This window comes from Vulpes lagopus, chromosome 4, assembly GCF_018345385.1.
Source record: "Vulpes lagopus strain Blue_001 chromosome 4, ASM1834538v1, whole genome shotgun sequence".
Taxonomy (NCBI): domain Eukaryota; kingdom Metazoa; phylum Chordata; class Mammalia; order Carnivora; family Canidae; genus Vulpes; species Vulpes lagopus.
The window spans coordinates 85,255,386-85,274,291 of record NC_054827.1 but is presented as its reverse complement, the minus strand read 5'-3'; the positions used below and the strand labels follow the sequence as shown (position 1 = coordinate 85,274,291).

General features: G+C 37.1%; 1 protein-coding gene across 3 annotated transcripts in view; it reads left to right on the top strand.

Annotated features, from left to right (window-relative positions):
- Nucleotides 1–18,906, top strand: part of ATG10 (autophagy related 10) — a 215,337-nt gene that overhangs the window by 127,717 nt on the left and 68,714 nt on the right. For all 3 annotated transcript variants that reach the window (XM_041752105.1, XM_041752104.1, XM_041752103.1), the window contains exon 4: nucleotides 12,501–12,639. In XM_041752105.1, the coding sequence (XP_041608039.1) occupies nucleotides 12,501–12,639 (139 nt within the window). The remainder of the gene's footprint in view (nucleotides 1–12,500; nucleotides 12,640–18,906) is intronic.

Here is an 18,906-nt window from a genome sequence, read left to right as displayed (position 1 = left end):
CAACAGAAAGTTTACACTCATTCCATTCATTTATTTCATTTAACAGGTATTGATCGTATGTCTGTTATTTGCCTGGTACGGTTCAGGATGCCTTGGATACCTGAGTGAATAAGACAGGCATAAGCCCTGCCCTCGAGGCACTCGCATCTTAGGCTGTGTGTGTACCGTGGCAGAGGCAGCCTTTCTCTGACCCTAGACCAGAGAAGGGCCCAGGGGCTCTCTTACATTCTTAGAGCATTGGCAGCACTTTAATGAAATAAGTATAATCCCTCTGGTTATAAGCTCTTTTGAGAGCACAGGCCATGTCTATTTTGTTCACCAGCCTCTCTCCAGTGGCAGCACCATGCCCAGCACATAATAGCTGCTTAGTAATTGCTAGAGAATGAATGTGTAATGCTCTGTTCACACACATTGTGCACACGTATGCGCATGTATGTGAGTATGTGCAAAGCTGAGAAGGAATTGTACAGGACATTGTCAATCAGAAGCCGTTGCTGAGGGCAGGAGGACACTAGTGAACGGAATGAAGTGTGCAAGGTGATCCTTTAGTGGGCTGCAAGAAGAGCTTGTGAGAAAGAAGCTTGGATTGTTAGAGGTTACAGAGGTGACATATTCTAGATGATGAGGAGTCTGGTGAATGCGGATGAAAAAACTGCTCCCAAAAATCCATCTGGTTGGATGGTATGGTCATTGAACTAAAAATAAACCTTGGGAAACAGTGATTGGGATATTTAAGAGGTCTGCACTACATAAATTGGCTTATACTTCAAAGAGCTTGAAACAAAAAAGGTTAGAATCCCACACACTGAATTTATAGATGTGTAAAATTATATGCACTCTGGGGACTGCACATTTTCTCTAGTAGCGCTTATTATGATGATAATTTCATTGTTATTTGTGTGATTGTTTAACATATTTCTTCCCTTTAGGGCACAGTGTCTGTTGTTCGGCCCTCTGTTCCCAGATCCTAGGACAGTGTCTGGAACAAGGGTTGTCAAACTAATGCCTGTTTGCCTATTTTTATACAGTTCACAAGCTAAGAATGGTTTTTACATTTTTATATGGTTGAAAAAGAATGAAAAGAGTGGTGTTTCATGACACATTAAAATTATATGAAATTTAAATTTTAGTGTCCATAAATAACGTTTTATTGGAACAAAGCCACGCTCAATTTACATATTGTCTAGGCTGCCTTTGTGCTACGATGGCAGAGTCGAGTGGTTTTGACAGAGACATGTGGCGCACAAAGCTGAAAATATTTACTATCTGGCTCTTTAAGAAAATGTTTGCTGACCCTTGGTCTAGAACACAGAAGATACTCTATAACATTTGATGATGAATGAATGAATAAATTAATCTGTACATCTACTATCTGTCAGATAGTTTTACACTCTATCTTGTTTAATATACTTCAAACAAGGGAAAAGTGGGAGAAAAGTGACTTCATTTAACAAGTAGGGAGCTTGAGACTCAGAGGAATTAAGTGATCTATCTATCCAGTGAGAGGCAGAGCCAGGAACCGAATCTAGGTTTAACTCCAAATTCCATGCCCTTTTCCACACTTGATTATGCTATGTTTCTATAATATCTGGCTGTTTTTATCTGAGATTTTGAGTGTATTCTCACACCCCAGTAGAAAGAGGAGGACTTTTATTGTGCTCTCATTGATGCTGAAAGAGTATTATTTAAAAGTAACATTATGGAGGTGCCTGGGTGGCTCTGTCAGTTAAGTGTGAGACTTTGGATTTTGGTTCAGGTCACGATCTCAGGGTCGTGAGATTGAGCCCCACATTGGGCTTCGTGCTTGCGCTCTGTGCAGAGTCTGCTTGGGATTCCGTCTCTCCCTCTTTCTCTGCCCCTCCCCTCCTTGCTCATGTGCTCGCTCTCTCTCGTTCTTGTTCTTTCTTTAATAAATAAATTCTAAAATTTTTTTTTAATAAAAAAAAAAATCAAAGTCACACCACGACTTGTCCTGGCACAAGTACAGTGCCTGACATATGGTAGGTACCTGTAGAACTCTTTAAGGGATTCTCCTGGTAAAAAAGTCAACAAGCAAACAAATGAAGCCATATTTGCATCCACTTAACTGTCACAGTCCTGAGGAAGTAGAGGTTAGCTGCTGGCTTACTCGAAGGTCCTTGAGACCAGTTCTCTGCTCATTCCTCCATATGCTGTTTCTCATGCATGCGGTGCGAGGGCCCCCCCATGTGTAGGGTGCACAACCCTCTCCAAGTAGTGCAGTGCTTGCCTTTTGGCCTGTTTATCAAGACCTTATCATTTTCATTCTTTGGCAGTGAAATTTACCCATTTCTGGAGTTGAGTATAGAAGTTTATTCATATGCTGAAGGAATTTGCAGTTTATTCATCAAGACATTTAAAAGTCTCACTTGTTTAAATTAGGGTAGCGCTATCTCTGCTTTCATAAATGACTTCAGCCAAACTTCAGCCTACTGGATTCAATTAGCATCATTCTTTTAAGGCTCAGAATTTATCCCCACAGGAAATCCAATGTAACATTCTAAGATAGAAAAAAAAAAATAGAAAAGGGAGAAAGTTCACCAAATGGAGATAAAGCTTCTTTGATAAGGTCTGCTGTCTACTTATATAAGTACAACACGGTCAAATTAAAGAAAGCCATGAGATAGGATTTGTAAGGGTGTGCAAACTGGGGTCTATGGGCCATACCTTGTTTTTGTAAATAAAGTTTCACTGTGTATGGTCCTTTTGTTTACATGCTGCTGCTAATGGCTAGTTATTTGCTACAATGGCAGAGACCTATGTTCCAAAAAGCCTAAATTATTTACTCTCTGGATCTTTAAGAAAACGTTTGAGACTTCTGGAATTAGAGATATAAGAAAAATGAGAAGAACTGGGATTGTTTAATGTGGGAAAGAGAAATCTGAAGACAATACACTGGTTCATAATTTTGTGAGGATATTATATAAAAGATGACTCTTGTTTCTAATTCTCTGTGAGGATAAATCTATTGGAAACTGATTTACCCTGTAGCACAGGGAAGGATTTTCTGGCTCTGATTTTAAAACAGAATGGCTTATAAGGCAAGTCTTTCACATTAATGGTTACATGCATAGTGCAAAACTTACTTCATTTTGGCACCCCAAATTCTACTAGTAAAGATTGCTTTTGATTAGGACTTTTAGCTACAGATCTATAACTGAATGTAACAGGAGTACCATACAAAGCCATTAATGGCCATTGATACTTTAGCGAGAATTAATCAATTCAAAGGAAAAAGAGAAAATAAAGGATTTGGAGGGGGGAGTAGGAGGACATAAGGGAAAAAGCCAGGGTCTCTGTCCCTTGAGTGGAGGTGATGAGCTGATGATGTCTTAGGTTAACAGAGGTGCATGGGTTCCCACTGAGATAGCGATTCTCCTGAAGACATCAATGAGTAGCCACTCAAGGCAACGCTGGTTAATGCATAGCCCAACACCAAGGCTTTCTTGACACTACAATCCCATAGACTAAAAAGTAAAGCATCTTCAAGCGGACCTTTCATGTATATGTGAAGCAAGTCTTTCTAGAATGGCTTGCTGCCCACTTGCATTAGCATCATCTGGAACATTGTAAACAAGGCAGATGCTTAAGTACCATCCCAGAAGTATTGAGTTCAAAAGCAGAAGTTTGGGGATGGAGCCCAAGAATACAAATGTTTAATATTCCCTACCTGTCCCCCTGCCCTCGCCCCTCTGATGGTCTTTGCAGAGTGGAAAAAAACATTGAAAAAATGTAAACTGATGCTGGTTTTTCTTATATAACAAGCAAAGGGGAATTCCGAACAGAATCACATTTGACTGATTCTGAAGCTCAGAATACCAGGTAAAATTCTATTCGTCTTTCTCCAGCTAGTCATGATTTCCCCAAGGAATGTCAGATTTTAAAATTCCTTATCCTGCTAACTCTTTTGCTTTTAGCTGCTCAGGAATCCTAAAAAGTAGATGACAAGAACCAAAATTTTCTTTTAAAAAGTCCTTCTGACCGCTTCTGATTTTTTCCTCAGAAAACAACCCTTTTTGTATATTGTTCTCACGGAAGGGCTAATTGTCACTGGCATGTGATAGGTGCTATTAAGCATTATTACTGTTCCCTCCCACCAGGGGAGCTGTGTTGTCTGGCATGGAATCTAAGAGGCAGCCTCTTCCACAGTCCGCCTGTACTCATCTGATTTGCTAGGTGTCCGACTCTAGAAGCTGCCCTGCTATCTCCTGCACCATTCTAAAGGAAACAGGGCCTAAGAAGCACAAGGGAGCCAGCTGTAAACATTCAGAAAACTGCCAGATGTGCTTTGGCTGGTTTCTGTGTCGCCTCCCTCCTGTCTTGCCCTTGAGCATGCCAGGCTGCAGAGGAGGATTTAATCCCGCACAGGAGACAGATTCTTTTTCTCAGTGGGAACCCACACTGGCCATGCTGATGCTAATTCTCTCCCTTCTGAGGAAGCTGGGAGAGCAAAGAATCATGGGTGTTTCTTTTCTTTTCTTTTCTTTTCTTTTCTTTTCTTTTCTTTTCTTTCTCTTTCTCTTTCTCTTTCTCTTTCTCTTTCTCTTTCTCTTTCTCTTTCTCTTTCTCTTTCTCTTTCTCTTTCTCTTTCTTTTTCTTTCCTTTCTATCAGGAATAGTAGTGATAATATTCCTGGAAACATTATCCCAGGAGGAGCATCACTGAGATGCTGTCCTTGGGGTCATCTTGGTGACCACCCTTTGTTGTTTCAATGGCACCTGAGGACTGTGAGACACACGTCTGCCTTGTGTTGAACCCTGTTTTATGTACTAGATACTACATTTACAATTGCTGAAAGAATGGCATCACTCAGAAAGGCTCGTGTGACTCATTTACTCAAAAGCCACAGAGATCATGAAAAAATTCATTCTAGGAGCCAAGATAATGAAAACACCCCACCATAAAACATGTGGAACCAAAAAAGGTCTGCTTTTGCTTAGAGTCCCACTTAGGTTATTTTTATATTTAATTCACTTTATAAGTTTTAGTAATTAAAATTCTTTTTTAAGGAATTGATTTTTCATTGATTTGTCAAAAAGCTTTATCAGTCTCTCTTTTTTTAAAAGATTTTATTTATTTGAGACAGAGAGAGCATGAGCAGGGGGAGGGGCAGAGGAATAAACAGACTTCCCACTGAACGTGGCACCCAGTGTGGGGCTTGATCCCAGGACCGAAGATCATGACGTGACCCTAGCGGCTTAACTGACTGAGCCACCCTGGCGCCCTCAGTCTTTATCACGTATGAAGAGAGTAAAAGCTGTTGGCTCAAGAAAATCAAATGAAGTTTGTTACATAGCCCATTTTCCTATTGTTATTAGATGGCTTATGTGTCCACTGATGGACACGGCTGCAGATTGCCTCTGAAGCAGTGCTGCGCCCCTGTCATGCTTTGGCTTCCTGGCTATGATTCTGGCCCATTAATGTTAAGTTTGAATTAAAGTCCTGGCTGGTAGAAGATAAACAAATAGACTCTTTTTTTCCTCAAGGGGACATTATGAATAAAGCTTGTTACTTAGATTTGCTCAGTAATAGTAATAGAGATTTTTAGTGAGAGAAGAAAAGTTTTTCTTTCTTCAATTACTTTTCCCTGTAGGCTAAATAGAGATATGGATCTCATTTCCTAAGTCCCACACACTATTTGGGTTTGATTTCAATAAAATATCTATGAAGTGTCTTCAGCATGATCCCTATTTAATGGGATTTAGTTGTAAAGCTTAATTCATATCAGATTTTCTAAATGAGAGATCACTGTCAACTTATTGTTAATTGAATTCAATAAAATCAAGGTTTCTATAATTAATGTGAACCACTTAATCTTTTTGTTCCTTGATGAATGTAATTTTGTAAACACAGGTATCTTCTGATTTAATGAAATAGCAACATTTTGAGGAAAATAAAGGTACATTTGACTTATTTTTCTAGTAACTCTTAAACCTAATTAAATATACCCAAATCCTTTTTTAAAAACATGATAAAAGGAAAAAATATTAACAGACTTACTCAAAATGTCACTGTTAATCTTATGTTGCCCAGAACATCAGTCCAAATTAAGTATGGTAATAATGAAAAAGTGGCATACTATAGTACAAAGAACAATGTTTCAGTGTCTCCACGTGGGTTACAGGCCTCCCTGTGCCTCTAACTAGAGGTGACATTACCCATCTTTCTGGGCTTTGTTGTTTGTTTCAAGGTGAGTGTTGGACCAAATGAAATGATTTAATAAGTCCCTTTCACTGTTAAAGTTCTAAGGTTCCTTATACTGCAACATGGTATCAGAAACCTTTATTAAATATTTTTTGGGAGAATTTAAAATATTAACAAAAGTAGACAGAATGTTATAATAATGAATACCAGTGGACTCATTAAGCAACCCCAACAGCTACCATTCCATGGCCAATCATGCCCCTTCCATACCTCCATCCACTGACCCCTCTCCTGTGTAAAGCAAATCCCAGACATTAGCCTGTCTTTATTAACCTGATCCCTCTGCCATCTATATTGTTAGCACCTGAAGTCTTAGACATTCTAATTCATTTTTAACAAGACTCAAATTGCCTCGCTATCTTTCCTTTTCATTTTTTAATAGAAATATTTTAGTTAACTGTAGATTCACATGCAGTAATAAGTAATCAAAAAGATCCCATGTACTTTTACCCGATTTCCCTCAGAGGTAATATCTTGTGAAACTATGGTGTAATATCACAACCAGGATCTTGGCTTTGATACAATCCATTAATCTTAATTGGATTTCCCAGTTTTGCTTGTTTCTCTGTGGGTGTGTGTGTGTGTACTTGGTCCTATACAATGTCATCACCTGTAGGTTCATGTATCTGCCAGGAGAGTCAAGATACAGAACAGTTCCATCCCCACAAGGATTCCTTATGTTGCTCTCTTGTAATAATAACCCACCTGCCTCCACCCACCCAGAATGCTAATCTGTTCTCTGTTCTTAATTTCTAAAATTGTGTCATTTCAAAAATGTTTTATAAATGGAATTATATAGTCTGTAGCTTTTTTGGATTGGCTTTATCACTTGCATAATTCTCAGGAGAGTCACCAGGTCATTGTGTTTATCATTAGTTTGCTCTGCTGAAGGAGAAGTAACAACTAACACCACAGAAATACAATTATAAGAAAATATTTTGAAAAATTATATGCCAACAAATTGGACAATCTGGAAGAAATTCCTAAAAACATAAGATCTCCCAAAACTGAAGCAGGAAGAAGTAGAAAATTTGAACAGACTGATTACCAGGAATTAAATTGAGCTAGTAATCCAAAAACTCCCAATAAACAAAAAAAGTCCAGGACCAGATGGCTTCACAGGTGAATTCTACCAAACATTTAAAGAAGAGTTAATACATTCTCCTCAAACTATTCTAGAAAATAGAAGAGGAATTCTATGAGTATTACCTCATATCAGATGTGATAGTCTATCAGTATTACCCTGATACCAAAGCCAGATAAAGACACCACAAAAAAAAAAGAGAACTATAGGCTAATATTTCTGATGAACCTAGATGCAAAAATCATCAACAAAATACTAGCAAGGCAAATCCAATAGTACATCAAAAAAATCATTTACCACGATTAAGTGGGATTTATTCCTGGGATGCAAGAATGGTTCAATATTCACAAATCAATCAACCTGATACATCACATCAATAAGAGAAAGGAAAAGAAGAACTATATGATTATTTCAGTAGATGCAGAAAAAGCATTTGACAAAGTACAACATCCATTCATGACAAAAACCCTCAACAAAGTAGTTGTAGAGGGAACATACCTCAACATAATAAAGGCCATATATGAAAAACTACAGCTAATGCCATACTCAGTGGGGAAACACTGAGAGCTTTTCCCCTAAGGTCAGGAACAAGACAAGGATGTCCATTCTCCTCACTTTTATTCAACATAGTACTCCATCCTAGCCACACCAATCAGACAATAAAAAGAAGCAAAAGGGATCCAGATGTGTAAGAAAAAAGTAAGTTTTTCACTATTTTCATATGACATCATACTATTTATAGAAAACTCAAAAGACTCCATCAAATAACTACTAGAACTGATAAAATGAGTTCAGTAAAGTTCAATGAACAAAAATATGTTGCATTCTATACACTAATAATGAAGCCACAGAAAGAGAAATTAAGAAAACAACTGTGTTTACATTTGCACCAAAAATGATAAAATATCTAGGAATAAGCTTAATCAAAGAGGTGAAAGATCAGTACTAAAAACTATAAAGCAACAGTGATTAAAGAAATTGAAGATGACACAAGAAATGGAAAGACATTCCAACTCATGGGTTGGAAGAGCAAATATTGTTAAAATGTCCATTGTATGTGCATGCCACGTCTTCCTCATCTGTTCATCAGTTGATGGTCACTTGGGCTACTTCCATAATTTGGCTTTTGTAAATAAAGCTGTTATTAACATCTGGGTGCATGTATCCCTTTGAATTAGTTTTTTTTTTTTTTTGTATTCTTTGGGTAAGTACCTAGTAGTGCAATTGCTGAATCATAGAATAGTTCTATTTTTAACTTTCTGAGGAAACTCCATATTGTTTTCCAGAGTGGCTGTACCAGTCTGCATTCCCACCAACAGTGCCAGAGGGTGCCCATTTCTCCACACTCTAACAAACACCTGTTGTTTCTTGTGTTGATAATTTTAGCCATTCTGACAGGTGTGAAGTGATATCTCATTGTAATTTTGATCAGTGATGTTGAGCATCTTTTCATGTGTCTGTTGGCCATCTACATGTCTCCTCTGGAAAAATATTTGTTCATGTCCTTTGCCCAGTTTCTGATTGGATGATTTTTTTTGGGGGGGGGGTGTTGAGTTTTGTAAGTTCTTTATATATTTTAGATACTAACCCTTTATCAGATATGTCATTTGCTGCATATAGCTTCTCTCATTCAGTAGGTTGCCTTTTAGCTTTGCTGGTTGTTTCCATCACTATGCAGTAGCTTTTTATTTTGATGTAGTCCCAATAGTTTATTTTTACTTTTGTTTCCCTTGCTTCAGGAGACATATCTAGAAAAATTTTGCTATGGCTGATGTCAGAGAAACTAATGACTGTGCTCTCTTTTAGGATTTTTATGGTTTCATGTCTCACATTTAGGTCTTTAAACCATTTTGAGTTTATTTTTGGGTATGATGTAAGAAAGTGGTCTAGTTTCATTCTTTTGCATGTAGTTGTCCAGTTTTCCCAACATTGTTGAAGATACCATCTTTTTCCCATTGTATGTTCTTTCCTCCTTTGTTGAAGATTAACTGACCATGTAGTTGTGGGTGTATTTCTGGGTTTCCATTCTATTCTATCTGTTCTATTCCTATTCTGTTTTGTGGTCTTTTGTGATTCTACACAAATTTTAGGAATGTTTGTTCTAGTTCTGTGAAAGATGCTATTGATATTTTGATAGGGATTGCATTGAATGTGTAGATTGCTTTGGGTAGATAGATTTTTTTTCAGGAGGAAGTTAGCAAATTTTTAAAAGTTTTTATTCAAATTCTAGTTAGATAACCTACAGTGTAATATTAGTTTCAGATGTATAATATAGTGATTCAACACTTCCATACAACACCTGGTGCTCATCAGAACAAGTGCACTGCTTAATCCTCATCACCTATTTAAACCATCCACCCACCCACTTCCCTTCTGGTAACCATCAGTTTGTTCTCTGTAGTTAAGAATCTGTTCTTAGTTTGCCTTTTTCTTTTTTTTCCTCTTACTCGTTTGTTTTGTTTCTTAAATTCCACATATGAGTGAAATCATATGGTATTTGTGTTTCTCTAACTTATTTCACTTAGCGTAATACCCTGTAGCTCCATCCCTGTTGCTGCAAATGTCAAGATTTCATTCTTATGTAATCAGTCAGTTAAGCCTCTGACTCCCGATTTTAGCTCAGATCATGATCTCAGGGTTGTGAGACTGAGCCCCCCTTGGGCTCCTTGCTCAGGAGGGAGTCTACTTAAAATTCTCTCTCTCCCTTCCTTCTGCCCCTCTGCCCCCACTCCCCTTTTGCACACACACATGCACCCTCTCTCTCTTTCTCTTTAAAAAAAATTCATGTACATATATTCCTTGATTTAATTTTTCAGTTTTCATTCATGGACATCTTATCATGTCCTGCCATGTCAGTGCTGTAGATTTTGCTGTGTTTTAATGACTTCACTATATTCCATTGCATGACTATGCCATAGTTTGTTGTTTTAACATTTCAATATTGCTAGATATTTTAGATTGATTATAATTTTCTGCTACTACAACTAATATTGCAATACATATCATAGCACATATATCCTAGTACATCTCTTTTTCTGTGGTACAGATTCCTAAAGGGGATATTGTATAAAAGGGTATGTGCATTTTAAAGATCAAGCGATAACTGCCAATCTTCAGAAAAATAGTTATAAATTTATATTCCGCAAGAATTTAGGAGAATGTCTTTTCCCATATCCCATAAGTATTTGAACATTATTTGTTTCTAATTTTTGTGTATTTGATGAATTTTTAAATATTTTTTGGTTTTACTTTTTTAAAAGATTTATTTATTTATTTTACAGAAAGAGAAAAAGACTGGGAGTAGGGGGTGAGACAGACAGAGAGAGGAAGAGAGAATCAGACTCCCTGCTGTGCATGCAGTGACCCGTGACTCAATCACACTACCCTGAGATGATGACTTGAGCCAATATCAAGACCCTTAACTGACTGAGCCACCCAGGCTCCCCTATACTTTATGATTAAATTAATGATGGGTGGATGTATGTGTGTGTATGTGTTTGTTGGCCAAAAAATTCTAAAAGTCTGGAAAAATATACATTCATCTGTTAAAAATGGTTACATACCTGAGGTATAGAAGTGTGGGTATGAGGGGAATTTATTTCACTTTTTATTTTATGTACTTGTGCAGTATTTGCAGTGATTTTTCAAGAGGAGGGGGCAGAGGGAGAGAATCCTAAGCAGGCTCCACCCTAAGCACAAAGCCCAACACAGGGCTTGATCTCACAACCCCAAGATCATGACCTGAGCTGAAATCAAGAGTCAGATGCTAAACTGACTGAGCCACCAAGGTGCCCCTGCAATGATTTTTTTTTTCACAAAGACATACTGCTTTTAATGTTAAAAAGAAAGGAAATTCTAAATGCTAAACAATCTAATCTTTGACCAAAAGAAAGAATTTGATTTGAAGAACTGCTTCAAAAGGAGATATAGGTAAATTTGCCTAATGAAAATTCAAATAAAAAAACAGAAAAATCTCTTTCTCGCTACTGCATTAACTTTCTGTATCTGGAATATATATTCCAGTGATTTCTCTCTGGTTATTTAATTTGTTGTGTTTAATTGATAGTGTTTACTGGAGTTTAGTGAAAACTATTTTGTAAGTATCTTCAGTTGTGATTTATCCAGTGTAATATCTCCCCCAATGAATTGACTGTGAGTGGGGAATTAGTAAAGCAGATACAGATCTGGAGAGTAGTCTGTGGCTTTACTTATCTCCACAGGAAACCTTATTTCATATTGATAAAGTTTGAAATATTTCCTGTAACTCTTTCCAGTTGTTCATTGTTATTACTGCTTTAATGAGAGGTAGAAATGAGCCAAACCAACCTGCTTGTTTTCTTTTACTTAATTTAATTTCAAAGGAAATTCTTCAACTCAAATAAATGAGTGTGGATGAACCTAGCTTCTGGCTCAACATGTCCAATTAATTGCTTCCAAACATTAAGATAAATTCCTCAGAAACATCCACAAATAATAATAATAAAAAATCCACCAGTAAAGAATGATTAGTGAGAAGTGAACTGGCTATAACCATCTTTGCTTACAAAAACCGTGTTTAAGTTGGCATTAATATTTGCCATCTATTATAAATATCAAGATTTATTGTAGAAATATACCACAGATAGCACAATAATAAAGAAAACAGACTCATCTCAGGTTTTGAAATGTACCTAACAAACTCAACCTCTTGCACAATCACTTTCTTATTCAAAATGGAACTGGGAATTGTTCAGCACACAATGAATCATCTTTTGGCAAGTACAATAGAATCTTTAGGGACATTTCACAGCCTCTTGTTCAATTGTTAGGATGTTTTTAGCTTTCACAGGTAGGGAAGAAGGTAGCTTGTATAGCCATCGTCTTGTTGCTAAAATTGTAAAGGTTTTTCAGTGTTGCTGTTGCAATAGATCTTTTGCTTTTTTTTCCCTTCCTGTTTCTTTACCCAGAGCTGCTTTGTCTCTCAAAAACAATCTGGAATTACTTAATGCTAATGTTTTCTGGTTTTACTATTTACCCAGGACTCAAACGTTAAACATTAATGTTGGAAACTCCCTTTTCCTTACCTCATAGTCCTATATTTATTTAACTGTTATTTTGCCAGAAGAAATCCTCCTCTTTCTCTTTCTGTGTTAATGTCCATTTTTAAAAATTTTAACTGATAAACACATTTTATTTTTGCTTTGCTCTTTTTCAGGAGGCTTTAGAATTACCCCTGGATGATTTTGAAAAGACTGAGACCACAACGGGAAGCGAAGTGATTAAATATGAGTATCATGTCTTGTACTCCTGTAGCTACCAAGTGCCTGTGCTTTACTTTAGGGCAAGCTTTTTAGGTAAGACCATGTCGCCTGCTAAATGGAAATTCATAACATTTACATATAAGGCAGAAAGCAGATTTAGAAAATTATTCTTGAGAGAAAAAAAAAATAGAGTTAAAAATAAGAAAACTGTGGGTGAGGTAAGGTTTTACCAGTAAATTTTCTCATGCTTTAGAAAGAGTATCAAGACTTCAGAGTGAATGATATCATCCCAGCCTTAAGTCTGATCTTCAGATTCTTGGCCTCCTGCCCGACGTTGACTAAGCCCCCTGGCCCTTTCTCTTTTCCTTAAACAAGTAGGAACAACTTAAAGCTACAATGTTTATGTACTTGTAACTTTACAGTAAAAATTTCTTTCAGTCTTAAGCAATTCTGCTAACTCAAAAGCCCCCATGCTTCCTTCCCCAAATGCTAATAATTATTTTGAGAACTGTTTATCAATTAGTTCAAGCTATATTTAAAAATAGCACTAACATATCCTTCGGCCATCTATACATCTCCACTGCCGGAGCTTCCTGCCATGCTGTTACTCAACTCATTCCCCTTGCCAAGAAGGTGGAACACCCTGTCTCCTCTGAGGCCTTGGCTAATAAAGCTTATTTAATCAGCAGCCACATGGAGTTCTTACCCTCTAGGGCAGCAGTGACTCCCCCTTCTATTCCTCTGACTAAAACGGGTCAGCACTGCAAGGCCTTGCCCCCTTGGGCTCGGGGAGGGAGAGGAGCTGCTTCCCCAGCTCACCCCCTACCCTATTTCTCATTTCTCCTTTTCTATCTGGCCTTATCAGCAGCATTTTGCATTTTGAACAGCCTTCTAACTTTTTCTGGATAGCTAAGACATCTGAATTTAGCCAGTGATATTTTATTTTTAATTAAAAAGTAGCTTAAGCTGCTTTGAATGTGTATTTGGTAGATTTAATCACTTGCTGCCTTATATTGTTTAATGGTCTCTAATTTTGCAGTGTTGGCGATTTAACAAGCACTTAGGATTTAAAACACAAGAACAAATTCTCATAGACTCCCTGGTGAGAAGATTTTAATCTGAGGTGCAGTTCCTAAGAACTGACAATTTGGGGTAAATTTTCAACATGGGACTTGGGAATTGAGGACACTGATAGTTACTAATTCACGAACTCTTGCTGCAGATTTATCCATATGATTATTATAGGCCTTAGAAACACTCACTTTATTGTTGTAATTCTCTTTGGTTTGAAGCCCAGAGGTTAAAGGAGGTTTGTTGTCAGTGAACTTTGTTATACTAAAAAGTAGAAGGGGATATATTTGTTTACCATGGGGGAGGGAAATATTTCTCTTGGATTTGGTTTGCAGTGGCTCTACCTAGTATCTTTCTAGATTCAAAGACATATCAAGGCTGCAGGTAGAGGAAATAGGACACTACTTCTTCAATACTGTACTTTCATATAATTAGTATGCACCATAAGCAGTTAATCACCAGAGAAGAGCTCCCAGAGACAAAACAAGTTGTTTAGCTTGTCAGCATTAGGGAATCGGAGGTGTTGAAACATAACTGCTTCTAGCTGGAAGTGGGTCTTGCCTAGGCTGGTAGATGAGCTCATACGTGTACTTTGCTCTTATGTGCCAACAGCTCCCCTTACAGTACAGCACAGTAATTGTTCCTGCAAGTCCAATTATATTTTAATGAAATTTGTAGACTTCCTAAGAGCTTTTCTTTATGATGGTTTTCTATTTCTTAAATAATAATAATAATAAACAAATACTCCACTAGCTTTCTTGGATCCTATCTATATACTTGTAAAACACCTTTTATTTATGCTTAATAAAAGAAAACTAAAATGAGCTACTTATTTTATATGGCAGCCTTCCTTGTTCCTCCCTCCCCGTTCTGTGTTGTATGGAATGAGCACTAGGGATTTTCAAATTCCAGAATTCATTTGGTATTTATTCAGGTACATTAAAATATCTAACTAATTTGTCAAAGCATACTGAATGTTTTCTTGTGGAGAAATATGAAAAATGGTTCTTTCTTTTATCATATCCTAAGAATTTCTTTTCTCTTTTCTACTAACTTAACCTAATGGATGTTCAAAAAAATGTTTCGCCCTTTCTAGTCATAATTTTTCATTTATTCCCCTTAACCCATTCCCTTTTTCTGTGATATCTGATTACTCTGGCTCTCCATCTGTTTGTTAACCAGATCTCTGTCAGTGTGGATTCCTAACATCTTCCTCTTACTCCAGGTCCAGATTTTTCTTTGTCTTATTCTAACAGAGTTCCGACCTAGAAAGAGGATGATTATAAAATTTCTTGCTCAGGGGTCTTTTTTGTTGCTTCAGAAATAGTTCACTTAGCCTGTTTTTGACAGATATTTAGAATTTCTTTTGCATTTGGTTGTTAGTAAAAATTAGTTGCTCTGCTCTGCATTTTCTTCTGCTACCTTTTTTTTTTTTTAAGTAAAGCAATTAGTAATAGTAGTTCCCATTTAAATTGACATGACCTTTTCTTTTATCAGCTGGTTTAGATTCTAGAAGAAATATTTATTGTGTTTCTTAAAATACAAATCCATTGGATTGTGATTACTTCTTATTCCTCTATATTGGCCAGTGTCCACCAGGCATACTGTTGCCTAGGATTCAGCTAACATGGCACATGCTTGTGTCACTCCCATGTCATATCATATCACAGCACCTCATTTCACATCATATCATATGTAATATCACAGTATTACAGAATTGTTTGTCCCCTATAAAATGGTAAGTGAGAAAATAGAGCTGTAAGGTAAAAAAGAGGGAGGAAGGAAATTAATAGTGAGTACCTACAGCCTACAAAGTAATAAGCCTTACTCATGGCAGTGTGTGTGTGTGTGTGTGAGAGAGAGAGAAAGAGAGAGAGAGAGAAAGAGAGACAGAGACAGAGAATAATAAGTATGTGACATTTGTTATTTGTCTTATTCATTTTGACACCCACAGTATCAACTGTGATACAGTTTCAGCAAGTATTTATTGAATTAATCAATGATGAGGGATTTCTAACCATTTCTGCATACAACCCAAAGATGGAAACATTGTGATAGTGCCTGATTTTTAAATTGCAGAACTGCTCTGATAGGTTATAAGGAAGATGTACAAGAGTGGTGTTGTTGTCTCCGGGAAACTCAGGACCCAAAACATGTATGTGCCTTTACTCTTTAGTTTGATCCTTCTCATAGATTACAGAAGTGGTTGACTAAGGAAAATGGAAAATCTTGAGTACTCAAAGAGTGGGCATCTAAACTAGCTGAGTAGCTGCTCCACTTCTGTAAACACGTATTTTTGTTGGATCCTTGAAGGCACACAGCCAAATTGTGATAGCATTCTGCTGCTGAGTACCTCTCATTCCTACTACTTGGACATTTAGGACCTGGGTTCCCTAGGGGGTAACATGGATATAAGAAGAGAAATAAATCCTTTCCTGTATTCTTTTTTTCCCCTAATTACTTTTGTCATTTGAAATTTGGAAGAAGTAGTGGAACACAATACCATTCGTTACCCAGCAGTGGGTAAGACATAACTACATTCCTGTGAAGTAGTAATAAATAGCCTATATTTGGATAGTGCTTAGTAGTTTATGAGTCCATTCTCACAAAACACTGACATCTTCAGTGCTCACTGTATCCGTCCACCCAACTATTTTTGAAGCATGCTATTTTAAAGAAGAGTATTTGTATCATGCAAAAGGCTTTGTCTATTGCCCATGATTCCAGCACCTTTTTTTTTTTTTTTTTGATTCCAGCACCTTTTTATGTCCTATTTTTCCTTTTTGAGAGCTTGGTTTTGGTCAAAGGCTGGTGGCAAGTGTTAGGAATGTAGTTAAAACCTTAATTATAAACATAATGTCATAGGGCTTCACCAGAGTCCTAAGCTTACATGGTTTCCCCTTTCATTGCAACTAGAGATTTCTATATTTATTTCAGCTTGAATTCTGATTTATTCCTGCTCTTTCTTCTTTTCCTTTGTTCTCAATCTCTATTGAAAAATAGACCAAGTGGTTCTTCTCATTTTCAAAATATTTAATTCTTTGGCTGACATATGGGTTCTTCTTGGGAACTGTTTTGACATATTTCTTTAATTAGTCAGAAGAGCTGCTTTTGAATAGGGAAGGAAACATTTCTTCCATTCAGCAACTGAATGTCTGTTCTTTCTGGAGATCCATTCTATTATTGGCCCAGGAAGTAATAGTATAGAACTAAAAACATAACCCAGATATTTCATGTGGAAGATTTGTCCACTTGTTATATGCCCAAAGGATGCTCATGGAGGAACAGAGAGAAGGAAATCGCCAAAAAATAATGATCTCTCAAAGGCAAACCATGATAAAGGCTAGCAAAAAAGTAAGAATAATGGAAAGTTTGGACTTAAGCAGTGTATAAAACATCAAGGAAGGGGAAGAAGAGGCTTGTTCAACATGATCTGGAACAAGAGGAAGAGGAAGTCTTTAGAGTACATAGAAAAGAATGACAAGAAAACAGAAAGATGGGAGTTGGAGAAGTTGGAGAATAAAAGTAAAATGTCCAAGGCTCTGTCCAACAACTTGCAAGAGAAGTTTACAGGTTGGCTTTTCTGAAAAGCCTGGGAAAAGCAATGGAGATGAGGAGGAGAGTGAGTGCCAAGCTGTAGGGCTGAAGAGAGCATGGCATATTTGGCGAACAGTGCGAGGCCAGTTTGGAGTAAAGGTTTCCCAAAGATTAACTGGAAGAAATGTTTGGAAAGATACGTTGAGGTCAAATTATGAAAGAGATAATAGATTGGAAGGGTTGCCAGCACAGTGAGAGTTAAGGCAGCTTGTTGAACAGGAAAGAAAAGGTGGATTAGAGAGGTACTTAAAGATTGGAGCAAAATGATTCTAGTTAATTATTACAATGAGCAGAACATTGAAAATGATTGGACAGATAATTTAGAGTCTTATTTGACTGTAGAGAATCTTTAAGAAAGTTCAAATGTGCCACAATTACTTATAAAAAGTTATAAAGCTATGATAATGGAGTGGAACACGAATTTTGGTAGATTTGAAAGAGATTCTAGGAAATAAAATGAAATTTAAGAGCAAACAGTGAAAGTTATTCAGAAAAATAATGAAAAATTATTTGATTAATACAAAGATATTTAGATTGAAAACTCCAAACAATTGAGAAAATTTAATAAGAATTATTTGTTGAACCATGTAAATACTTGATATAGTATGGAAAGTTAGGATGCTTGTTTAAAACATATGATGGGGGGATCCCTGGGTGGCTCAGCGGTTTAGCGCCTGCCCTTGGCCCGGGGCCCGCCATTCTGGAGTCTCGGGATCGAGTTCCGCGTCGGGATCCCTGCATGGAGTCTGCTTTCCCTCTGCCTGTGTCTCTGCCTCTCTCTCTCTCTCTCTATGTCTATCATGAATAAATAAATTAAAAAAAAATAAAACATATGATGGGAATAGAATCCCATTGAAAAATCATGCCCAGTTTTAAAAATGTTTTAAAGAAAAAAATGCTAGAGAAGTGTGAAACAAAACTACAGGGAGAACTAATTAGCCAAAATATTTACTCTAACCTGTCTTAGTACAAAATACCATATATACAAAAAGCAACAGATTTTAAGTGGATACAAGGGCCAGAGAGGACATGAAAAGGTAAATTTATTTTCTTACCTTCAAGAGACTATATTTTAGCTTTCTTAGATAGAGTAAGGAAGAAACATTTCTTTGCTTAAGGAAGAAACATTTCTTTGCTTACTCTTGGCAAAATGGTTCGTATTTTGGAAGGAAGAAACATTTCTTTGCTTACTCTTGGCAGAATGGTTCCTATTTGAAACATCCATGGGGCGCCTGGGTGACTCAGTTGGTTAAGCATCTGCCTTTGGCTCAGATCATGATCCCAGGGTCCTGAGACTGAGCCCTGTCCTGACTCCCTGCTCAGTGGGGTTTCTGCTTCTCCCTCTGACTCTCCCCTCCTTGTGCTCTCTCTCAAATAAATAAATAAAATGTTTTTTAAAAAAGAGAAACATCCATTAAAATATACATGAGTGCCTACTGTGTGCACAGCACAGAAATTCATTAGCCTGTTTTCTAAATCTGGTGAAAAATAACACTGCTCACCTTGAAACTAGGTTATTGCTTTTCTCCTTCTTTAAAGTCGTCAAAGCAGAGCTCTTTAAGTTTATGTATTATGTGCTATGCTTAGAAGGTAGAGGATCCTCTGGGGAGAGGATCAAATTAGATTGATACACAAGGTACTGCTATAGGCATAGTAGGTCCAAGTTCTGGAGGTACTGAGTTTTTTTTTTTT